The 26,317-nt window shown below is 35.5% G+C and overlaps 1 protein-coding gene, 1 long non-coding RNA gene and 1 pseudogene across 2 annotated transcripts in view; 2 read left to right on the top strand and 1 right to left on the bottom strand.

The window, feature by feature from the left end:
• The window catches only part of LOC134730279 (uncharacterized), a 75,293-nt gene that overhangs the window by 21,682 nt on the left and 27,294 nt on the right, over positions 1-26,317 (top strand). Inside the window, exons 3-4 of the long non-coding RNA XR_010111989.1 lie at positions 21,136-21,372; positions 23,228-23,372. This is a non-coding gene — a long non-coding RNA (uncharacterized LOC134730279). The remainder of the gene's footprint in view (positions 1-21,135; positions 21,373-23,227; positions 23,373-26,317) is intronic.
• On the top strand, positions 1,929-3,963 carry LOC100970295 (ATP-dependent RNA helicase DDX3X-like; annotated as a pseudogene).
• TACR3 (tachykinin receptor 3) overlaps positions 16,490-26,317 on the bottom strand; it is a 132,940-nt gene continuing 123,112 nt past the window's right edge. The window contains exons 4-5 of the mRNA XM_003829966.6: positions 21,416-21,612; positions 16,490-19,920 (exon numbers count right to left, since the gene is read on the bottom strand). Of these exons, the coding sequence (XP_003830014.1) occupies positions 19,608-19,920; positions 21,416-21,612 (510 nt within the window). The 3' untranslated portion in view covers positions 16,490-19,607. The remainder of the gene's footprint in view (positions 19,921-21,415; positions 21,613-26,317) is intronic.

The following is a 26,317-nucleotide window of genomic DNA, read 5'->3' on the forward strand; positions in this document are numbered from 1 at the left end:
ATTCAGGAAACACACTGCACACCAAGTTTGATCTGATGTGTTACAGTTAGGAAAGGCTTTGATCATTTGTAATCAGATTAGTGTCCAGTCAAATGACTTTGATGGCTGGCTGAGAGAACCTGAGAAGAATGCGAGGAAGACATGAGAATGTCTTTATTTGTGTGTATCTAAATTGATATTATAAAAGGTAACTGGCTCTGCCTTGCAGAAGAAATTTTTCAGTTGGCATTGTCAAATCTCAAGATAATTTTATTGGTGCCTAATGATATACCATTAGCTTTCTTAACTTCAAAAGTTATTTAGCAGTTAGTGGAAAAAAAAATTATGTATTACTTAGGCTTCCTTGTTCCTGCATACTCTGTTCTCGGTGCTTGCCTTTTTTCTTCTCTTCAGATAATTTGTATTTATTCTTTAGGATTTAGCTCAAGCATCTCTTTGTGAAAATTATTCCCTGTTTATCTCTTCCTTCCTACCAATTCTTTGAGATAGGCAGAGGTCCTCTCCCCAACCTGCTCTCATGGCACTCTCTCTCTATATATATATTCTTTGATAATTTATTATATTGTAGTGAAATTATTTGTTCACAAATGTAACTGGAGGTTAACTTGCATTTTGATGGTTCAACAAGATAGATTCATCAAGGATAGATGCAATATTAATCAAGTCTGTCAGGCATAGATTAGAATTTTTATCCAAGGAACAATATATAAAAAATAAATAAATGAAAATGACTATATAATAATACTTATTCTTTCCTAAGTTCTCAAATTTGTCTTTCCATGTAGGAAGACAATATACTAGTTAGTCAGTATTCTGATATTTTCTCCAGTTTCTTGGGAACTTTGTTAATATTGCTTAACTATCTTAATTTGGAATCAATACTGGGACACCCTAAGGCTTAGAATAAGAACCAGAACTGGGGTTAATTGATCATGGTAACCAGGCTTCGTATAATGTCTAAGCATTCATCTGATCAGCCTCTTCTCTGAAAACACTATGTGCTTTAAAACACATAGAGGTGGGCCAGGTAGTGGCTCACGCTTGTAATCCCAGCACTTTGGGAGGCCGAGGCAGGTGGATCACGAGGTCAGGAGATCGAGACTATCCTGGCTAACATGGTGAAACCCCGTCTCTACTAAAAATACGAAAAATTAGCTGGACATGGTGGTGGGTGCCTTGTAGTCCCAGCTACTCAGGACGCTGAGGAAGGAGAATGGCATGAACCTGGAAGGCAGAGCTTGCAGTGAGCCAAGCTCACGCCACTGCACTTCAGCCTGGGTAACAGAGCAAGACTCCATCTCAAAAACAAAACAAAACAAAACAACAACAACAAAAAAACACTTATAGGTGGTAGTTCATCTACTTCAAAACTACTACACGAAATGCATAATATCTATGCTTTAAAGATTAAAACATCAGAATGCAAAACACTTGTTTGTTTCCTAGGGTTATTATTGATAGTCATAGGTGGATAAACATAGCATTTACTTCAAGTTCATGTGGCTGCATCTCAGAAACTACTAGTTAAAGCCATGGGTAGGTTCTAGAGTCAAACTACCTGGATGCAAAGCTTAGTTTCATGAGTAGCAAACTGTAGTTTGGGCAAGATGCTTAAAATTTCTGTTCCAATTTCTTCATTTATAAGATTGGGATAATACTCTAATTCATTAAGTTGTGTTTAATAAGCCATGTATGACTTTCAAAATACTGACTAAATGCTTAAGTTGGTAATATGAGGTGTGAGGCTGATTAAAGATAATAAATTATATTTGACAAAATAAATGTTAACTTTTAACAACTCTTACTAAACTGAACATAGTTGTTTTGCCTTCTTACTCATATTTTCTGTTAAAGACAGATAAAATAGAGCTACAGTTCTTTCATGAGAGGGCCTTCACGGTGAAACAAACATATTAGCTCAGCAGTGGAAGACTCCTGGGTACTCTTCAGGGATGAGTCATGTGGTGATTGAAAATGTGCTTGGGTTGGACCAGCAGTTTGCTGGCCTAGACCTGGCCTATTCAGATAATCAGAGTGGGGGAAGTACAGCCAGCAAAGGGCACTATATCCCTTTTCGTTGAGGAACAGAGCAGCTACTAAGGATTCTACCATAAAGACAGTTTAGGGTGGCATTCTAGCAAAGATAAGGATGCCTACAGCAGTTTTGAATCTCCTAATGATTCAAGCACTAAGTCTAGCTTCTTCAGAGATCATGGAAGTGGATCAAGGGGAGGGTTTGATAATCGTGGATGGAGTGATTATGATGGCACTGGCAGCCATGGTGACAGAAGTGCCTTTGGCAAATCAGCATGTGGTGAAAACAGTCACTGGTGTGACAAATAAGATGAAGATGATTGGTCAAAACCACTCCCACCAAGTGAATGCTTGGAACAGGAACTCTTTTCTGGAGGCAACACTGGGATTAATTTTGAGAAATACGATGACATTCTAGTTGAGGCAACAGACAGCAATTGTCCTCCACATATTGAAAGTTTCAGTGATGTTGAGATGGGAGAAACTATCATGGGAAACATGGAGGTTATTATACTAGCCTGACTCCAGTGCAAAAGCATGCTGTTACTATTAGAAAAGAGAAAAGAGACTTGATGGCTTGTGCCCAAACAGGGTCTGGAAAACTGCAGCATTTCTCTTGCCCATGTTGAGTCAGATGTATTCAGATGGTCCAAAGGAGGCTTTGAGGGCCATGAAGGAAAATTAAAGGTGAGGGCGCAGCAAACAATACCCAATCTTCTTGGTATTAGCCCCAAGAAGAGAATTGGCAATACAGATCAATGAGAAAGCAAGAAAATTTTCGTACTGATCTAGAGTTCCTCCTTGCGTGATTTATGGTGGTGCTGTTATTGTTCAGCAGATTTGAGTCTTAGAAGGTGGATGGCACTTGCTACTAGCCACTCCAGGATATCTAGTGGATATGATGGAAAGAGGAAAGATTGGATTAAACTTTTATGAATACTTGGTGTTAGAAGAAGCTGATCAGATGTTGGATATGGGGTTTGAGCCTCAGATACATAGAAAAGTTGAACAAGATACCATGCCTCCAAAGGGTGTCCACCAAACTATGATGTTTAGTGCTACTTGGCCTAAGGACATACAGATGCTCGCTCATGATTTCTTCAATGAATATATTAATATCTTATTGGCTGTATGGAGGAGTTGGCTCTACCTCTGAGAACATCACAAAGAAAGTTGTTTGGGTGGAAGAATCAGACAAAGTTGTTTCTGCTTGACCTCCTAAGACATCCACTTGATCCCAGGCAAGTATGCACTAACCTTAGGTTTATGGAGACCAAAAAGGGTTTTTATTCTCTAGAGGATATCTTATACCATGAAGGATAGTCATGTACCAGTATCTATGGACATCATTCTCAGAGGGATAGGGAAGAAGCCCTTCACCAGTTACCCTCAGGAAAAAGCCCAATGCTAGTGGCTACAGCAGTAGCAGCAAGAGGACTGGACATTTCAAATGTGGAACATGTTATCAATTTTGATTTGCCAAGTGATATTGAAGAATATGTATATGGCATTGGCCATACAAGATGTGTAGAAAACCTTGGCCTGGCCACCTCGTTCTTTAATGAGAGGAACATAAATATCACTAAGGATTTGTTGCATCTTCTTGTTGAAGCTAAACAAGAAGTGCCATCTTGGTTAGAAAATATGGCTTATGAACACCACTACCAGGGTAGTAATTGTGGACGTTCTAAGAGTGGCAGATTTAGTGGAGGATTTGGTGCCAGAGGCTACTGACAAAATAGTGGTGCCAGCCATTCCAGTTTCAGCGGCAGCCATGCAAGTAGCAGACACAGTGGTGGAGGTGGCCACGGCAGCAGCAGAAGATTTGGCGGAGGTGGCTATGGAGGCTTTTGCAACACTAATAGATATGGAGGAAATTATAACTCCCAGAGAGTTGACTGGTGGGTAACTGAGCCTGCTTTGCAGTAGGTCACCCTGCCAAACAAGCTAATATGGAAACCATATGTAACTTAGCTGGATGATACCTTGTGTAGCTTGAAGAACTCGCAGTATATTACCAGCTGTGATTCTCCACTAATTTTTTCTTTTTTAAAGGAGCTCAAGGTTCCACAAGAAGAAATGAAAAGAACAATTAACAACTTTGTTCGGAAGGTGGTTTGAAGACTTCATTGCCATTGTTTGGATTAATTCCCCTCCTGCCTACCTCCAACCCAAACTGCATTTATAATTTTGTGACTGAGGATCGTTTGTTTGTTAATGTTAACTTTAGATAACTTTTTATTTTGATGTCCTGTTGGCTCAATACATCAATTGTTTTGACAAAATTACTGAACTTGGGCTGAAGTCAAACCTTGGGACACAGGTGTGATACAACTTAAAAGGAACCATCGATTCATCCATAAATATTTTAAGGATAAACCTATTTGGTAGCCTCCATTAGGGCTTTTTGATACTTGAAAATTGGGGGAAAACAAACAACAAATCTTGTAAAGTATATTAATGGAATTAGTTTCTACTGCTGCAAACTGTATTAAGTTAAAGTTCTGATTTTCTCACTCTGTCCTGGATAGGTATTTGTAACCTCACAGCCTTTAAACAAGCCATTCCAGTCACGATGAGGTGATGTATGAATACATGCATACATTCAAACACTGTCTTCAAAGTTAACTCAAGTAAATACAGCAACTCCTCTTTCAGTGTTTAGGCAGATTATTAACTATGAGCTAGCCAAATGTGGGCATACTATTACAGGGAATGCTTAAAGTTCTGGTAACTTGAAGTAGGTTTTTAGGAGAACTCATCTGCTTAGACTTTTTAAATGCCTGCCATAAGTGAAATTGAAATGGTAGATGGGGACCACAGCAATGACCAACCCTCGTTAGGGCCCTGGATGATTTTTGGTCTAATAACACATGCTAGTGTTGATGTTTTCTGGTCAAGAGGGTATGAACAGGAAGAATTATGCAGCCGGCTTTGCTTTAAATGCTGATTCACATGATTGTTCAAGCTGAGTTGAGATGCTAAACTGGCTTACTATAGACTTTGTAAAAATGGCTCCAGAAGAGTAACTAACTGAAATCTTTAAGCTCACACAGGTTGGAAATATGTACATAATTGCACAAGGTGTCAATTTACTCTACAGCGCAGTTTTAGTTGCATAGGTTTCCATTGTATTTATAGTCAATTTAAGTTAAATCTGGCCAAAGATGAGCATTGTTCACCACTAAAATGCCTCTGCCACTTTGAATTCTGTTCTAATTTTGTGGCCAGAATGTGGTGATTAAAGCGCTCAGTCTTTTTACAGTGGCATAGGAAAATGGCAAAAATTTCCTAAAGTGCAGTAGATTTTCAAGTGTATTGTGCCTTGTTCTAGAACTTTTATTAAGTAGGTACACTTGACAGTATTGAGGTCATTTGTCATGGTGCTATTTCAATTAGTCTAGGTTTAGGCCCTTATACTTATTGTCCATAATTTGTACAAAGTACTTCTTTTATTGCACATTCAGATATATATGTATATAGGTCTTCTCTTGTCTTGTGTGCATGTCCTTAAACTTCCAATCTTATTTTGTCTCTTGGAGATTGTTGAACACAGCTTGTCTGGGAAGGGGATGGGACTAGATTTCTAAAATTTATTTGGGACCATTGGGAAGAAAACTATTTGCACATGACAGATTTCTAGATACTTTTTGCTGATAGTTTTATGTAATATTTATTGAACATTTTGACAAATATTTATTTGTAAGCCTAAAAGTGATTCTTTGAAAGTTTAAAGAAACTTGACTAAAAGACAGTACAAACACAATGGCACTTGAATGTTGAATGTCACCATATTCATGAAATTATATATTTCAGGGTACTATGAGCTTTTAATGTTAAGTCATATTAAACTCAAGTCAAATTAAGCAGACCTGGCATTGGCAGTATAGCTATAATTTTCTGATATTAGTAAAAACAAAATTGATGACTTGAAATTAAATCATGCCAAGGTATTGATACACTTGTCTTAAGATATTAATGAAACACTTCACCACACTGATACGAAGTGTCCAGATTTTCAGATGTTTGTTGTGTGAGTTTTGTTGAATTTTATGTATTTTTTTCAGTGAATGTCTGGCACATTGCAATCCTCAAATGTGATTATCTTTAGTTGGCAATTTAGTTGGCATAATCAGTGACTTGTACATTCAGTAATAGCGTTTGAGCAAGTTTTATCAGCAGGCAGTATTTTCAGTTAATAAATAAGATTTCAAAATCATGTAAGGTTTTAAACTTGCTGAATGTAAAGATTGCACCTCAAGTCACTGTACCTTTAGTAATTGCTTATTATATTAGTTCAGATGCTAGCAATGCATGTGCTGTGAATATTCTGATTTTATTAAAATTAAGTTGAACTACAAAAAATAGATAAGATGCATAAATTGAACAATCTCTAAGACTACATGGAAAGGAAACTCTTTTGTTCTTGGTATAATATTATGGACCACTGTGAATGTTCTATGGACTTTGTATTCTATATATACTCATATTCTCTGAGGACGATCATAATGGTAGATTGAAATATCACAATGATCTCAACCCCATTCTTAGCAATGCAATTTCATGTGATCATTTAAGAGTATTAGCAATGCACTTATATAGTGCTTAGATATTTTTAGTTGCTTTCACTCTTATCTATAAGGGGTTGTCCTTAATAATCATAGTTTACAAGGTTATCATGTGAGGTAGGTTGCTATCATACAAGGTAGATGAACTACATTGTGTATTGAACCATGAATTCCATGGATTTTGACAGGCATAAAAGATAAATGGCTGATTTGTGTTTGTGGAAGTTCATTCAATTCCTGAGAAAAATCAGAAGGTGAAATCTAAGAAATATTAAGCCATCGAGAGGAGGCAGCTATCTTTTTGAAATTAAGATGGGATGACAGGTCTTTCAGCCTGAGAACAGCTAGCATGTGTACTTTAGTTGTCATGCTCAAGGTCAAAAGAACTTTCAAAGTAGTTAAAGTAGTTGCTTGATTGCCCGCCCGCCATTCGTTCGTTCTTTCTCTTTCTTTCTTTTTCTTTCTTTCTTCCTTCCTTCCTTCCTTCTTTCCTTCCATCCTTCCTTTCTTTCTTCTTTCTTTCTTTCCTTCCTTCCTTTCTTTCTCCTTCCTTTCTTTCCTTCTTTCTTTCTTTCCTTCCTTCCTCCTTCCTTTCTTTCCTTCTTTCTTTCTTTCCTTCCTTCCTCCTTCCTCCCTCCCTCCCTCCCTCTCTCTCTCTCTCTCTCTCTCTCTTTCTTTCTTTCTTTCTTTCTTTCTTTCTTTTTCTTTCTTTCTTTCTATCTTCTTTTTGGAGTTTCACTCTTGTTGCCCAGGCTGGAGTGCAGTGGTGTCATCTCGGCTCACCACAACCTCTGCCTCCTGGGTTCAAGTGATTCTCCTGCTTCAGCCTCCCAGGTAGCTGGGATTACAGGTATGCGCCACCACACCTGGCTAATTTTGTACTTTTACTAGAGATGGGATTTCTTCATGTTGGTCAGGCTGGTCTCGAACTCCCAGCCTCAGGTGATCCACCCGCCTCGGCCTCCAAAAGTGCTGGGATTACAGGGGTGAGCCACTGCGCCCGGTCTGATTTTATTTCACTATGAATTTGGAGCTCTAAGCCTAAAAGAAGATTTCTCATAATTCATGGAAAAAGGAGGAAACTTTCTCTAAAATATTTCTTGTGGGCATATTTATAAAACCTAAACATAGATTTTTTTTCGGAAATATTTAAATATGCTATTTTAAAGAGTTTCATTTTTTCCATGTTTATATAAGGCATGTTAAAATAGTTGTACACCTAAGATAATAGAGCAGCTTTCAGCATTTAAGTATAAGTGATTGAATGTTGATTTATGAACATTACAGACCAGAAGATTAACAAAAATTTTTGCATAGTGAAAAATAATTAGGATTTGACCTCATTTTTATGCTTATATCCATATAAGGAATATTTTCACTTATTTTATGTTTAAATATCCATTATCAGTAAGGGAAGCTAATGATATACATTTTTGCATCTACATATATCTTTGTGATGCACAGCCATTTAAATTCAGATATTGAAATACACCACTGCCAGGAGAGGAAATGCACACGATACTTAACCTCTAGAACTTTGTCATTGCTATAGACCAGTGCCTGCTGTGTGCTTTCCATTGTTCCCTTTTCTGAATTTGAGTTTGTAATTATGTTTATGTTATTTATGTCACCCTTTCTCCACCACTGTATATTAGATGTAGAGCAGGACAGATGCCTTGGCATTTTAGATCGTAGATTATAGAACTACGAGTAGCCCCATTAAGGTCAGATGGAGAAGACCACACACCAGCTGGATATCTGAACTTTGAATAGGATGAAGTAACTGGAAGCTATTTGAGAATGTCAAAAATGGGATGTGACAGGGTATGTTCTGTGTTGGGCACTAATGGTGCTCATAGATATTTGGTAGCCAGGTAGGTAATCTGTAGCATAAGGCTAGATTTTCACCGGTTATGCTGCCTCCCCCACAGTGCTAAGTTGTTGCTGGGAAGTAGCTGCCTAGTCAGGGTCTGTATTTCTCTGGATCCCTTGCAATTAGGTGGTATCATATATCCAGTATTGCCAGTGGAAGGCAGTTAGGAATTAGATGTATCTTTTCTAAGACTTTTCTTTTCTCATGCCTTGATGCAAGAAAACACATTGAGTGTTGGATTTTGGCAGTACCAAAACCACAAGAGGGAAAGAGTTCAATTCATTGACTCATATCTTGGAGAAGAACCACATCCTCCAAAAGCAAAAATCTTATTTTGGAGCTTAGTGTGAAAAATAAACCACTTAAGGTGTTATACATTTTTAGTATCATACATTTAAATGATTATTACTATAACTATTGAAAAATATATGTTTGGCATTTAAAAGTCAATTTCTTAAAAGTAACTTTCATTTTTTGGTGGCTTTGAATTGGCAGTGTAGTTTTTGTCTTTAAATGAATGGTGCATTTGATTTTAAAATTATTTTTCATTTTTTATTGAGGTACTTAAACTGTCAACTTTAGCATTTTCCTCACAGATCTGTGTTTTCTGTACTATCACCTTGATCTTTAAATTGCAGAGGACTAAGAAATTATTTGTCCCTCATGTTCTTTTTAAAGCTTTTAATGAGCTTGCAGACAACTATCTCTTTGCTGTTCCTACTATTAATATTGCAGATGCAACCCTGGGATAGTGTAAAGGTAGGGTAAAGGCAGAGCACTCACTTGACAAGGGGTAGTATGGGATGGATAGGATGGGATGGATTAGATGCAACACAAAGCAATGAGGTAAGGTGAGATGGAATAACTGTGTAGTAGTAACTCAAAAGTATCACAAATTTTTGGACCACATTAGCCTGGATGACTATTCTTAAGTAAAGAAACAATGTTGGGAGGCTGAGGCAGGCGAATCACGAGATCAGGAGATCGAGACCATCCTGGCTAACACAGTGAAACCCTGTCTCTACTGAAAATACAAAAAAATTAGCCAGGCACGGTGGTGGGCACCTGTAGTCCCAGCTATTCGGGAGTCTGAGGCAGAAGAATGGCATGAACCTGGGAGGCGGAGCTTGCAGTGAGTGGAGATTGCGCCACTGCATTCCAGCCTGGGCGACAGAGAAAACTCCATCTCATTAAAAACAAAAACAAAAAAACAATGTTATTCTGGCTTGGCTTTGGATTAAAAGGCTTTGGCTAGGGAATTTACACTCTTTGTTTTCTCTCTTGTCTTTATTGTGTAGGCAGAGAGAGTTTAATTTTAGCCAAATTCTTTTATTCTTTAATAATGAGCCATATTAGTCAAGATTTGCATTCTAGCACCCATTCTTTCAATATGTAAACAACTTTTAAGTATGCAAAATTTTCTTTGAGACGCCTGGGTTCTGCCACTAGGACCTAACATTTTGAGTTAGTTTTTCTTGCCTAAAGCCCACATACTTGCCTAAAGTCCAGCATCCTCACTGAACCACCATTGGGCTGTTCCACCTTGTTTCTCCTTCCCTATTTCAGGTTCTCAGTTACTTCTTGGGTGCTCAGAATTTGCTGTTACCATGATTGCATATGCTGAAATCAATGAATTCAGTCATGCATCCTGCCAACTCTCTCCGCTCATTACACTTGCATATATGAGAATTCATGGTGCTCTGCTAAATAAAGGGTTATGTTTGGGGGTCACTGCCTTTTAAGAGCACAAAACTGAAGCTTTAAATGTTTTAGTGCTTTCCACAGCTTAGTGTTTAAACACGTGCTCAGAGATGAATTCATTAAAATGCACTCATCCTCTCAGGCCACTTAGGATTGCCCACATGCATCCATTCTCAGGCTATTTGAAAAAAGGAGGAAGAGGAAACTCAACAATGGATATTTCTAGTACAGAAAGGATTTATGATTCAGAATGTATAACAATATTCTGGTGACTTTGCATTCATGCACTACTATCCTTTTCTATAATCTTTCCAGTACATTTTAGAATAAACTGTGGGCTTCTTGCTACAAACTGAGAAGAACAAGATCAATGAAAATAAAAGATATAGGTAATCAAAAGAGGTCTTCAATTTTCCTCCTGAAAACTCAGACAAGGTGGAGGCTCAATTCAGTTAGGGGAAGATTGGGCTGTTCATAATTGCCTATGTGACTTGTCAGTTCCTTTTTAATTCGTACAAAACCTTTGTGAGTGTGACATTATATCTAGACAATAGTTATGTTAATTTCCCTAATTGTGATATTATCTGCCTATCAATAGCCACCTATTCTAAACTTTAAAACATGTAGCAATTATTTTTCATGCTCGAAACTCAAAGTGACAATAACGTTGGAAAAAAATAAAGACATTTCCTGTGAATTCAGTTAAAATAGAATGCTCACTTTTTCCACAGAATAATGCTTTTTAAAATTTTTATTGCTTATGCAGTACATGCTTATTAAGGAAAATATGGTTAACACAGGAAAATAAAAGGAAAATTGTAAACTGTAATTTTACTAAAGACGTCTACATAACATTTAGGTACAGTTTCTTTTCTCAAGGCATCTATAAAAGATATTTGCCATTCTTGTTGAATTCTCAGCATGTGTGTTTGAGGAATTTCCAGCTTATGAAGCAGATCTTGCCTCCCATTTTAGAAGCAGAAAACCCAAGGCTTATTTTCAGTTGGTCCCATAGCTAAGTGCAAGCACATTAACTTCGGCTATCCCAATTTGATATGCACACTCTGGGCTTTGGATTGAGAATTCTTGAGGCAAAGCAGCAGACACACAGGAGAATGTATTCCCATTGGGGTGGAGAGGCAGTAGCATCAATATCCAATTTCCAGAGGGAGAAGAAGCAACAATTTCAGTGTTAGCATCATTTACATGGTTTTGGTGATAAAACATTTTTGAGTGACAGTGACTATGCCCTGCAGTTCTGGTGGCAGTGTAGCTACTTTAATGGTTCTGAGGTGTGATTTATGTATTGACAGTGACTACCAGGCCCCACACTTGTTCTTCTAGCTCTCAAAGTTTACAAGTTTCCTAACATAGTATCATGCCTATAATCTTAGAACTCTGGGAGGCTGAGGCAGGAGGATCACTTGAGGCTAGGAGTTTGAGACTAGCCTGGGAAACATAACAAGACCCTGTCTCTACAAAAAAATTAAAAAAATGTATCCAGGTGTGGTGGCGTATGCTTGTAGTCCCAGCTATTTGGGAGGCTGAGGTGGGAGGATCACTCAAGCCCAGGAATTTGAGGCTGCAGTGAGCTATGATCACATCACTACACTCAAGCCTAGGCAAGAGAGTAAACCCTCTTGTAAACAAACACACAAACACAAATAAATAAATTAAAATTTATTTTTACTAAGATTATCTGAGTTAGTTTATACTGCTCACAACTAAAAACACTGAATCAGTGGATTATTTTTTATTATGTGGTTGGAATCCTATTTATCATGTTTCTTAGTCTGGGGTGAATTCTACCTAGGGACCGGAATTTTCTGAAGGAAATTTTTATGTATGGTTTCAGAGTTATGTTCATAATTAAAGGAAATATTAATAAAAAATTCCAGTTCCATTTGCAAAGACAGAAACTGATTCATTATTTTGTAAGTTACTTTTTAAGGTTTCTTCAATTATTTTGCTTGCTGATTTGATAATTTTCTTCCTTAGAGTTCCTTTAAAAGACGTAGGTCATTGACTTTTGCTTAATAAAACTCCTATTTTTTTTAAAAAAAATAGGTTTATTGATATATAATGTACACGTTTAAATGTTCAATCCAGTAGTTTTTAGTATATTTACAGAGTTGTGCAGCCAACCCAATAATCTAATTTTAAAATATTCTCATCATTCCAAAAAGAAATTGTGTGCCTCTTCACAGTCATTATCCTTTTACACTCCTTCCTCTCTCCTTTAGCACTAGGCAACCAGGCAACTACAAAGCTAATTTCTTTCTCTTTAGATTTACCTACTCTTTTTATTTCATAGAATTGGAAGTACACAGTATATCGTCTTTTGTGGCTGGCTTCTTTCACTTAGCATAATGGTTTTGAGATTAGTCTATGTCATAATACATATCAGTATTTAATTTCTTATTATGGATTGCCAAATAAAATTTCATTTTATTGCAATTCCATGTTTTATTTATCCATTCATGAGTTGATAGGTAGTTAGGTTGCTTTCACTTTTTTGCTATTATAAATAATGTTGCTATGAACGTCTGTGTATAAGTTGTGTGTGAATTTATGCTTTCATTTCTCTTGGGTAGATACCTAGGAGTACAACATCTGGGGTCCTATGGTAACTCTGTGTTTAACATATTGAGAAACTGATGAAGTGTTTGCCATGGTGGCTGCACCATTTTACACTCAATTCAATTTAATGTATCCACATTCAATGCATTCAGTTTCTCCACATTCTTGCCTCAGTATGTTATTGCCTGTCTTTTTGATTATAGCTATCCTAGTAGGCATGAAGTGGTATTTCATTGTGGTTTTGATTTCGAATTCCCTAATTGCGCAAATAATTATGGAGGCTGAAAAGTCTCATAATCTGCTATCCACAAGCTGGGGAACCAGATAAGACAGTGGTGTACAGTAGTCCCCTCTTATTTGTGATTTCACTTTCCATGGTTTCTATATGTGTATGTTATGACTAGTTGGTTCATAGTATTGCGTATGTTCTCTATTTTCTTATTAACTATCTCTGTAGATATTCTGTCCATCATTGAAAGGGGAGGGTATTGGAGTCTTCAAGTATTATATTACTATAGAGCTATTGTTCTCTTTATTTCTGTCAATATATGTTTTATACATTTTGGAGCTCTGTTGTTAGGTGCTTTTACATTTACAATCATTATATCTTCTTGATGGGTTGAGCCTTTTAGAGTTGTATAATATCCTTCTTTGTCCCTTGAAATAGTTTTTCACTTGAGGTCTAATTTGTCTGTTGGTATAGCTAACTCAGTTCTTGTTTAGTTACTGTATTACATGAAATATATTTTATCCTATTTGTAGCTCTAGATCTAAAGGGAGTTTCTTGTAGAAAGTGTTAGTTGGATCACTGTTTTTTTTTTCATTATGCCAGTTTTTGCCTTTTTAATCTGCTTACATTTAAAGCAGTTACTGAGAAGAAAGGGTTATTTCAATCATTTTGCAATTGTTTTCTGTAAGCATTAGGCCATTTTTGTTTCTAATTTCCTCTTTTATTGACTCCTTTTGTATTCAATGTATTTTTTGTAGTTAAACCATTTTGTGTCCCCTTTCATTTCCTTTTTTGTATTATTTTTTAAAGATATTTTATTTGCAGTTGCATGGAAATACTTTAACATCTTAAGTTTATGACAATCTAGTTTTAATTGATATCAATTTAACTTCAATAGCATAGAAAATTCTCTGCTCCAGGACAGTTCTGTCCCCACTTGTATGTTGTTATCATCAATTATATATTTATACATCATGTTCTTAACAACAGATCATAATTATTTTTATGCATTTGTCTTTTAAATTGTGTTGTAAATTAAAAGTGAAATTATGAATCAAAAATGCAACTACAATACAATAACACTGGATTTTACATTTGCACAGGTAGTCACCAGAGAGCTTTATTTCTTCAATGACACTGAGTTACTGCCTAGTGTGCTTCAATATCAACCTTAAAAACATCCTTTAGCATTTTGTATAGGGCAGGCCTACTGATATAGGACTCTGTTGGTTTTTGTTTATTTGAGAACATCTTAATTTCTTCCTCATTTTTTGAAGGATAGTTATGATGGATTAGAATATTTTTTTCCAGCACCTTAAATAATATCATCCCATTGCCTTCTGGCCTTCATAATTTCTGATAAGAAATCAATTCCTTTTTTATTTTATTTTATTTTATTATTATTATACTTTAAGTTTTAGGGTACGTGTGCACAATGTGCAGGTTTGTTACATATGTATACATGTGCCATGTTGGTGTACTGCACCCATTAACTCGTCATTTAGCATTAGGTATATCTCCTAATGCTATCCCTCCCCCCTCCCCCGACCCCACAACAGTCCCCGGAGTGTGATGTTCCCCTTCCTGTGTCCAAGTGTTCTCATTGTTCAATTCCCACCTATGAGTGAGAACATGCAGTGTTTGGTTTTTTGTCCTTGCGATAGTTTGCTGAGAAGTGTAAGCTCTATTAGGGTCTGGACTCATTAATAGTTATTGAATGAATGAATGAGTTTTTAAAAATAATAAAATAAGCTGAAAATAAATTTTTTATTTTCATATTCTCATAAAATCATCATTCTCAGAAATCAATTCTTTTAAAATTTATTTTCAGATTATTATTTTTAAAAACTCATTCATTCATTCAATAACTATTAATGAGTCCAGACCCTAATAGAGCTTACACTTTAATTGGGGAAATATATAATAAATATAATGAATTATTAAATTATGTAGTATTCTGGAAGGTGATAAATGCTATGAAACAATAAACATCAGGATGGAGGATAGGGAAAAATTGTGCATGTTGCTGAGGGGGAGAAGATATGCAATTTTAAATTAGGTAATCAGGATTGGCCTTATTGGGGAAAGATTTGGTGAAATGAAGAAGTTTGTCATGCCACTATCTTGGTGGCCAGCATTCTATAGAGAAGGAATAGTCAGTGTGGGTCCTGAGGTTGTAGCATGCTTGGCAAAGATACAGAACAATAAGGAAGCTAATGTAGATGGATCCGTGAATGCTGATGAGCACAGGAAAGAATAGGTGAAAGGAGGAAAGTTAGAAAAGGCTACATCATAAAAGTGCTTCTAGGCCATTGTAAAAATTTTGGCTTTTCCTTTGAGTTAAATGGGAAGGCAGTAGAGGGTTTTGAGTAGAGGGGCAAGATGGTGTGATGCAGTTTTAAAATAATCATTCTGGTTACTTTATTGAGAATCAACTGTATAAAGGAAACTGTGGACACTATTGTAATAATGGTTTTGAACATTTTTTTTTGTTTGGCTCTGCCCTTCTTATGCTTTAGCTCATTTAATTCTCATATCAGCACTTTGAAGAAATTGTTATTTTTCCCTTCTTCACTGATGAGTTAAGTGAAGCTCAGAGCAGAGAATCCCTTGCTTGAAGTCCTCTGGTAAACTGTTGGTGAAGATTGGATGTAACCCAAGTCTGTTGGTTGGACGATCCCGGTTGTCACAACTCAAAAATTCTATGCTTCATTACTCAGCTACATGCACTTTTGGCCCTCCCTTCCAATTCACCAGCTCTCTAAGCATAATTTTTTTTATATTTTGAGAATTTTGTCCCCATAAATTTTTTTTCTGAATCAATAACAGGAAAATTAGACATTTCTATGAGGAAAAAATCAACAAGGAAGCACAATGTAGTTTTTGAGGAATGGCTGGGTGAGTGTGTTTAGAAAAGAGAGAACCCTCCATGACATATATTTTACTAGCCAATAGGAAAGTAGTAAGACTTCTTTTACTTTTAATATTAGTTTTAATGTTTTTAAAGAAAAAATAGAAATTAAATCTGTCACATTATCACATATGCAAAGGGTGTAAATACATTAAACATATTCAATATAATTACCACAACTTGAAAATACTTTATTCACTACAAACTTTACATACATTTACTTCTTATATAAACAGATTTTTCATATATATATATATATATATATATATATATATGTATGAAAACACAAAACTAATGACCTTGTACAGCCCTACTGAACTTTATTCTCTATTCCTGCTTGGCCCTAAGGGAAATTATGCCAACCTTATTGTTCTACATGGTCCATGTCATTCTGGATTTCCTTAGCTTTTGACATATTATCAATGATAAATAGGAAATTGTTACTGTTAGAAGTGTGAGAAATGTTTGTAAGTCTCCTGCTTTTCTATTTGATGAAATCGTTTACCAGGTACTAATCATAAATTTTTAGAGGAAATTTTGCATTTGCAAAAACTAAATTCAAATGTTGAGCTGGCCAGCATTTATTTTTCACATTTATTTTGTATTTCATAGGCTTGATACCAAGCTTCTTCGTATTCTTTATGTGCTTTGTAAGGGCGGGGTTCACTCTGAAATTGCTCACTGTTTCTAAGACATTGGCAGGATTTGGAAAAGGACATGAATTCAGCTGCTGGGTCAGAAATGTCACATCATGAAGTTAGAAGATGGAATAATGCAACAGTGTGCTGTACTTGGTAAAAAATAAAAAAGTGTGAGAGTGGATTCTGTAACAATTATGTCCGCTTTAATATTTTCCCATACAGGTAATTTCAATATCTTGTACTTTGTCCAGATGCAAAATAGTAAGCAATGTTTATTTTTGATTTAATGTATTTTGTTTAAAAGAGAATACTTACAATGATGTAAGCCTTTTTGATTCTTTCATATTTGTTTAAAAATATTTTGAATTTTTCTGATACTGATCTAAGTAAAAAAACCTGGGCTGTTTTAACCATCTGCCTAGTAGTCTGAGCCAGTGTTTGCCTTCAAACAATGGAAAGATTCATACTGAACTTTAGGAACAGAGGGTAGAGTAAATTTTGAAGGCAGATTCTTTCCAAGCTTAGCAAATATGAAAACACTGGGATGACTTTATTTAAAAATGAATCTCACTGAATTTGATTTTGTGCATTATTCTGTAATTCTTATTGTCAAAATGCAGACAAAAGAGTGAAAAATCTTCTCTTTTATATTTCACTCGTTTTATTATTGTCGTTTAAATTTTTGAACTTAAAAAATTCTGCCTATAGGTCTCAGTTTAAGGGCCATGAGTAGTGAGTGAATGATGCCAGTTTTTTTCTGGAAAGCATTGAAAAAATACTGTCTGGGTATTTCTGTCACACTAGAAGGGAGGTGCTCGGTAAGCAACACAACAATATGTATGTTCACAGAAGCCAAAGCAAACCAACAATCCAACTGACGAGGCCAGTATTTTTCCTTAGACATAAATGTCTTAGAAAATTCTACTGAATTTCTCTAATATGTGAGGGCCAGGAGTTATATTTTTCAAATGTATGACACTTTGGTAGTGGCTGATGACATTAAATTTGAGGGCTAAACTTCATATTTTACAGCTGAATATGGTTCCATATGTCTAAAACATTAATTAATGCTAGTACCATATCATTCATAAATTTAAGATAATAATAACTGTTTTTACATATTAGGCTTTTTCTTGACACTTTAACATTGTATGATAAATATTCATATGTTTTAAGAATGAACATTCAAAAACATTATATTCAAACAATTAGATACTATATATTAAATTTGCTTATTTAAAACATGCACACAAGCTTCACAGACTTTATTGAGCATATGGCAATGCTGTAATGACCACTTATCATTTCAGTATTTGATTTTAATTCTTTGAAGTTGTTGCATTCATTAAATGATTGAATGTGTAGGCACATTTGTATGTGTGTGTGTGTGTGTCTCTTTGTTTATTGGTATCATCAGAAGAAATTCAGCTGGAACACATATGTTTAGCTTGTTTAGACTCCGAACATTTTGTAACAATTGGATATTTCTGGTTTTGGCTTCAAAATAGGGAAGAGATTTGAGAAATAGATCATGATTTGCCATTGAATATTTGCTTTTATTCTGTTCTTCAAAAATATTTTGTTTTAATATTGGTGGAGGCACAACAATAAAGTGTTAGAGAGTATTATTTTAGACAAATATCTTTAAAAATCAAACTGAAGAGTTTAAAGGAGAAGTTCATACTACACATTCACATTCTCAAAAAGTTTCTGCTTTCTTGAGCAGGATTAACAGTATCCCTAATTCAAGGAAAGATGATCTGTAAGCACTGAGGCCTGGATGTTACTTTTTACACTTAAAAGTATTTCTTGTTATGTTATGAGTCTCAGAAATGTGCTAGTATATATCTTCTTGTAGTAAATGTGATGCTTTCTTAGGACTATTATCTCATTTCTTTCTGGTAAGACTTCTGAATAATCTAAGCAAATGAAAGAAAAGGTCTTTCTGTGGAAGGATGTGTGTTAAACTCACCCTCTTGCTCAGCTGGTATTAGTTTACATGTATCCAAACTATTGTGCAGATTTGTTTTCTAAGAGGTAATTCACTTGTCTACACCTTGCCTAGTTTACTCATATGTAACATATATTGGTATTTTTCAACCATATATTCTTTTGTCACACTTGTGACTTTTTTTCCCTAAGGAGTTGCCTTTGAAGATATTTTCTCCTAGTCCTTATTCTATTTTCAGTGAGGGGAGAGGAAGAGAACATAAATAGTATTCTTCCTCTATTTATTGGAATGTACCTTTACTGTTTTATAATCTAGCTATTTAAAAAAATCTGTGAAAAATAAAAAATGATAGGAATTTTCTATATATTTTTGGGGTCTTAACTGACTACGTTTTAGCTTGGTATTCAAAAATAAGTAATGGTCAAAAAGTATATAATTTTTTAAAATTTCACTTTCTCAGAAAAAAAATCAAGAGAATGAAATATACATTTGCCTAATGATTTAACTAGATTTCCTTTTCAGTTAAATGCCATGGAAGAAATCTTTAAATCTTTAAATCTTTACATTCTACAAAATGAGTTTTCTTGAGCAAAGATTTTCAGTTCCTACTTCTTGAGGTTAATTTTCCATTACTCTAGTGGGAAAATGAATCATTTAACTTTTTTTCCCATTTTATATCTCTAGGCAAAAAAGCCTATTTTATACAGATTTTATACAGATTTTGTTTCCCTTCACTTACAATATTATATTTTAAAGATTCTTTAATCTCTTGGAAAAACTATATATCATTTTAATGTCACAAATGTATATTGCAATTTGTAAATGAGATAGACTGGCGAGTTTACAAGTATTTTTCTGACATATTTTTGTTCATTGCATATAATAATTTAGAGTTTTCAAAGAATAAATTTAAAGCCCATTTTATTTTGGGTGGAGGCTAACATGTTACTAGTGTCTTTGTCACATTTATACGCTACCTTTCTCAATTTGACCATAGCTGCCTAAAAATTGCTTTCTGTTTCTAGAGGGTATATAGGACAGGACCGATAAATAGGAGAATGGGGTCCTAGACTGGCACCATGATGGCCTCACACTAATCTTTTACCTCAGGAAATGGAATTAAGAATATTCATCCACAGAGGTATAGGGTGAGCTTATGAAACTTGAAGTGGCGGAGGCAGATTTGGAATTCCTGCGAGAGCAGCCATTGAAACTTGGGTCTCTTGGCGTTGCTCTTTTCTTCCGACTGGACCTGGTGGTGTCTGCATCGTTGGGGTCAAACACGACTGTCATGGACTCCATTCTGGTCACGGTGTACATACTGCTTTGCCGGGTTGGATGAAACCTGGTGGTCTTGAGCTCTAGCTCATCATAGCTGGAAACTTTGATGAAAGGACACCAGCGAAATGCTCTCTTGAAGCCAGCTCGAAATCTGAGGAAAAGCAGGCCGCAGAAAGAAAAAGTTATTTTTTTCAAGCAGATATGTCTTTCAGCTGCCACAGAAAATTCTACGTAAGGCAGTTATAACAACTCAGTTTTTGAGTTTGGTTTTTAGCCAGACTCTTAGAATTTATGTCACAGTACTGTTGTTAGTCGTTTAGTTCTTGTTTGAATTGAATCTTAATTTCCCATTAATGAGAAGCATTGATTCCCAGCAATGAAAAGCATCTCATTCCCATCAGTGAGAAGTCATCAATAACAAACGCATAGCATCAGGTAATCAATATGTTAAAGAAACAGTACATTTTTCTAAAATAATTGTATACATTTACATAAATATAATTGAATTAGGCTGGCCAGTTAAGGCACTTAAAAATGATATATTTCAAAATAGTTTCTTTCAGAAATGATTACACATTTATAAATTAAAGTCTCATTTAATGTTAGAATTAATTGCTAATCTTGATGATTTTTATCTAATTATATATGAAAGTGCAAAATCCTTATCTTTGTAAACCATTAAATGAAGTTGATTAAAAGTGGATGTAATGCTTGTGGGGTGGCGGGAATTGAGATATGGCTTATGCAATTAGTGAAAAAAAAAAGCAAGAGTTAATTATTTAACAAACTTAAGGCACAGTGTGGTAGAACCCCAACTGGGAAGAGAGCTTAGGATTTAATTCATGCAGTTATTTACATAAAGTCCCAATTCTACTTGTGAAAAAAACACATTGGTTTATTACAGGACTTACCAGCCCTATGAAATTTAACCCTATCCCTTCATGTGCTGACCAATACAACCAAGGTGTTTTTATCTGGAAAGCAGATTTTATCTTTTTTTTTCTAGTCTTACATTTGACTACAAATATTCTCACTTTTCATTTTTTAACTTTATAAACATCTTTCCCTTGACCACTGTGATTTCTTCACAAGCCATCTCCATAGAGGCTGCATGCTCTGTTACTCACCCCACCTCACAATGAAGGAAGGAGGATTGGAGTTCCCATTGTTTTTACAAAACCTTCTACTTCAAAGTTTATTTATTTACAACATATCCTTTTTAATAAAGTCCGCTCACATATGCCATCATCTCTCCATCTTATAGAAATTATTCAAGAATTTCTAGGAAGTATCTTCATTTCTTTGAGGATTTGAGCATATTTTCAATTCTCCTTCAATCATGAGGGCACTTCTTTTTCTTTGGCAGGTAAAATTCTGAGGTTTTGGAGGAAGAAGTTGGCCCATAGAAGAATCATCCAGTTAGAACCCCAAGATCATTATTTGGGGCATCTAATTATTAATGTGGGATGCTTTATAAAGTGTGTATGGGGGTCTTGAAAGATAAAGCCTGTGCCTCTCTCAGTGAATTCTTAAATTTTCCCTTCCTTCTGCATTTTGAATTTGCACCAAGAAAATGGAACAACATTGTATGTTTCTAGCGAAGGTGGGTGTGACAAGCAACTTGCATTTCGTAGTTTTGTCTTTACCTTTTATTCAGACAGCAGTAGATGATGGGATTGTACATGGTTGAGCTCATTGCCAGCCAAAAGCTAGCCAGGTAGACCTGCTGGATGTATTTCCATCTATTTAGTTGTTGATAGATTGCAGTGAGAATGAAGTAAATATGATAGGGCAGCCAGCAGATAGCAAATGTCATGACAACAATAATCATCATTTTGACAACCTATAAAGAAAAAAAGTCATTTTTGACAAATATAATACTCATTAAATATAATAGTTCCAATAGCATATTGCAAATCATGCTTTTCTGCCAATACAGTTAAATACACATCATGCCTAGGGAATAATCAATATATTAAGAAATGGTGAAGCAATATATGGACAGTTGCCTAAGGTAAGTCTCAAGAAATTATGCTATGTCACTATTCATTTCTACCTATCTAAGTGAATGGGTAGTGCTAACTCAAACACGGACAAATATATTTTGATTGGCCTGAAGAAAATCGGTGTTTACAAAAACCCAGAGAGCCTGGAACAGAGAGAGATAGGAACTAGGATGTGGCTGTGTAGCCTGCATTGTACGATAGTGGAGATGTTATCTCCAGGAAATCAACTGTTAAGTCACTATGGAGGTTTACTAGGCTGCTAGGGCTGGGTTTGTTCAAGTCAGTACTCTTCTATAGCCTGACTATAGCTTAAGACTATTTAGATTTCTTTAATAGCCTGCTCACTACGTAACCTTATGAATATTAATTTGGTTTCTCTTATAATCTGATATTGGGAAAGATTTCCCCAAATAGTGATTATGTGTAAATATTCACATTAGTGTGAGGAAAATAGTAACTTTAGATTTGCAAATAGATTATTGGTTTATGCAAGTGTTTTATGCATTAGCTTTTATGACTTTGGTAAGCATAGGCCATTTCCTTTGATTGTATACTTGTGAATGATAATATCCTGGACAGCTCTAATCAAAGTAGAATGTCTGTCAGCTATTATTTCTCTTCCACTAGGCCTAAAATTCCTGAAGACAGAATGTCTTAATTATCTTTTTACTCCCAGCATCTATCACAGTCCTTGATATATAGCTGGAGATAAATAGATATAGAATGAATGAATAATAAATAGCAATGTACAATGAACAATGTTCATATCTCTTTTGGGAATTTGGAAATAGTAAAAAGTTTAAAATAAGATACTTTAAGCTAAACAATTTTGAAGCTTACCTGCAGTCAGATTAAAACAAATCAGGGAAAGCTCTGATGTAAAGGGCCTATGAGGCACCTCAGAACTAGGAAGATACAGTATTTATGAAATGGACTTGTCATTTGACTGCAAATTAGGGATTCAGATGAAGGTTGGCAAGGTTTAGTCAGGAGAGACATGATTTTAGAAATAGGCAAAACATGGAATGGATCAATGTGGAAGGTAACTCTTCCCTAAGGGCCAAATCACCGTACCATCCAGGTGACCAGCATTGAGCAGATGGAAATTGGCCATCAGAGTTGAAAATCCAGGTCAACAGCTCACAAAATGTCATCACTGGCCACATCACATAACATCTTTTGATTTTCCCAGTGTTCTTTAAATTACATTGCTTTCTTCTGAAGAACTGCTTTTGTATTTCTGCATTTTATTTTTCAGATTTCCTATTCATAATTCATATATTTGTGAAAAACAAATGATTTAATTTACATATATGCAATATTTTATGTATTTAACAATTAATTAATTGTCTTTCAATTGCACATTAGGAAATTGAGGCAAAAATCCAAAGATCTGACCACTGTGATTCATGTAACTAAGATCTTTCTTGTCTTTTTACCCTCTATTTACAGATAAAAACATCTGTTGAATATCTTGAGTCTAGAAAATAACATTGAGAATACATTGGTTGAGGACCAATTCCTCATCCTGAAGTTTACAATATAATGAAAAAAAGGAAATGTATAATTTTAATAAAAATGCATGCATTGAAATGTGGTGAGTATGAACATGTGCAGATAAAATTTAAAATAATATTTATGAGAATGTACTAGTTTATTGTAATAAAGAATGACTCAATACATGCCTACTAACTGTAGGCTCAGAGGATATTAGACGAAATGAAATGAGTCTACTGATGTTTTCATTGTTGAATTTGTGAGCATTCTACTATTCCTTGAACAGGGTAGTTAAGCTCTGGCCATAGATTATTTTCCCTGGCTCCTCCCTCTACCTAGAACAGTCTTCTAACCATGATTCCCAGGGTTTAAGTACCTCATCTCCTTCAAGCACAATTGTCATTTTTTCTTTGAGTGCTATTCTGACCAACTAATTTAAAATCACAATCTGCCCTTCCAGCCTTCCCAGAACCTCTTAGCTTGCTCTTTCTCTTCAGTTTGTTATGTTTTTTCTTTATTTTGTGTCTCCTGATGCTGGACTACAAAAGAGCAAGGATTTTCTGTTTGTTTTGTTCATTTGTATATTTCAGGCACCTAGACTGGACTTCATACATAAAGGGTACTCAGAAATTTTTTAAATGAACAAGTGAAAGTGACTATAAAACAAAAGAAACTGAAAGACACAGACAGTTAAGTAATGTCTAAGATTTTACTCAGTTATCAATTACTAGTATCATTTGGTTTTCATTTAAGATGGACATGTGTATGTAAAATAAGCATGGAATTTACTGCTATTTCTGCTTTCAAGGCAAACAAATTTAAAAAGAGAATGAGTCCAAAAATAATATAACTTTTTTTTTTTTGAGACAGAGTCTCACTCTTGTCACCCAGGCTGGAGTGCAGTGGTGCGATCTTGGCTCACTGCAACCTCTGCCTCCCGGGTTCAAGTAATTCTTCTGCCTCAGCCTCCCAAGTAGCTGGGATTACAGGAGCGTGCCACCACACCTGGCTAATTTTTGTATTTTTAGTAGAGACAAGGTGTTACCATAGTGGCCAGGCTGGTCTCAAACTCCTGACCTTGTGATCCACCCACCTCGGCCTCCCAAAATTCTGGGATTACAGGTGTGAGACACTGCACCTGGCCTAATATAATTATTTTCATGGGGCACATGAAAGCATTAGATTTCATTCTAAGCAAATGTTAAGAGCAAGTAAAATATCTTTGAGAATGTTAACATAAATTGTATTTGAATCCTTTTATACAGACTGACTACAAACTCCCTATGCACAAAACTGTTTTCCGACAATTGCTGAAAACCTACTAAGGCTATCAGTCCTTTTAGATAAATTTCAATTTTCATAGTGCAAAAAGTTCAGAAAAGCATGCAAAAATTAAAATGCATGTGGAAAATGGAACAGAGACTTCAGATAGCTTTTAACTCACATACAGAGGGCCTTTAGGACTTCTTGCGAAAGATTTATAAACATATTTAAAAAATTTTAAGAAAAGCTTAAAATACTCTACAGAAATGTTAATAAGTGAAACAGCTGCTATAATATATTTTCTGTACTTATTTCTATATAATACTGTTACCTTGGCACTCTGCTTACAAAATCTCGTAGTGTTATTTCAGATGATGAACTCTCTGGACTCTAGTTTGGATGTGAATGCAAACGTAGGCTCTCGGGTGGGAGAAATTGTCTTGCTTTGTGAAATGCTGAAATCACAAGACTGAAATCACCCTCCTGATAAAATGCCAAAGAAAAGAGCTCTTTGAAGCATGAAGCTTGAGCAGTGATAGATGTGCAGGTGCTATGAGCAGTTACCACTGTATTGCATGGCTGAACAATGGTACTAGTGCAGACAGCCTATAAACTGTTAAGGAGAAAAAAGAATCAGGTGGTAAACTTTCAGAAATTCTTGATATTTTTAGGCAAGATGACAATCTGGGACAGAGAAGGTACAAATCTCTCATCATGTCTTAATAATATTATTAAGTGGGTAGCCACCCATTACCCTTGGAAACTTACAAGCAGGATAAAGGAGTAAAGTGGGGACATGTAATGTAGCCCTTACAAAGTTATAGTGCCTTTTTTTTAGCAGTTAAGAATCTAACTACGTAGACAGGATGGAACTGCATGTCCTCATATATTAGTGAGAATAAACTTTGGATACCATTCCTTCATGTATCGAAGGGGAAAGATCTTAGATTTTTTTATACCGTACAGATTAGAACTGAAATGCCTACAGTTGTTCTTATTCATCACATTAAATTAGTGTAGGATGGATGATTTTGAGGTTTGGGTTGTAAAAGCAAAAATTAGTTTAGGAAATTAACTAAAATGCTGACAAATATTTAGAAAACTCTAGGGGTCATATTCTTTTTTTTTTTAATTTTGGCAATATTCTAATTTTTTTATTTTATTTTATTTTATTTTTATTATTATACTTTAAGTTTTAGGGTACGTGTGCACAATGTGCAGGTTAGTTACATATGTATACATGTGCCATGCTGGTGCGCTGCACCCACTAACTCATCATCTAGCATTAGGTATATCTCCCAATGCTATCCCTCCCCCGTCCCCCCACCTCACAACAGTCCCCAGAGTGTGATGTTCCCCTTCCTATGTCCATATGTTCTCATTGTTCAATTCCCACCTATGAATGAGAATATGCGGTGTTTGGTTTACTGAGTGACAGTTTACTGAGAATGATGATTTCCAATTTCATCCATGTCCCTACAAAGGACATGAACTCATCATTTTTTCTGGCTGCATAGTATCCCATGGTGTATATGTGCCACATTTTCTTAATCCAGTCTATCACTGTTGGACATTTGGGTTGGTTCCAAGTCTTTGCTATTGTGAATAGTGCCGCAATAAACATATGTGTGCATGTGTCTTTATAGCAGCATGATTTATAATCCTTTGGGTATATACCCAGTAATGGGATGGCTGGGTCAAATGGTATTTCTAGTTCTAGATCCCTGAGGAATTGCCACACTGACTTCCACAATGGTTGAACTAGTTTACAGTCCCACCAAC

Source organism: Pan paniscus, chromosome 3, assembly GCF_029289425.2.
Source record: "Pan paniscus chromosome 3, NHGRI_mPanPan1-v2.0_pri, whole genome shotgun sequence".
NCBI classification, from domain to species: domain Eukaryota; kingdom Metazoa; phylum Chordata; class Mammalia; order Primates; family Hominidae; genus Pan; species Pan paniscus.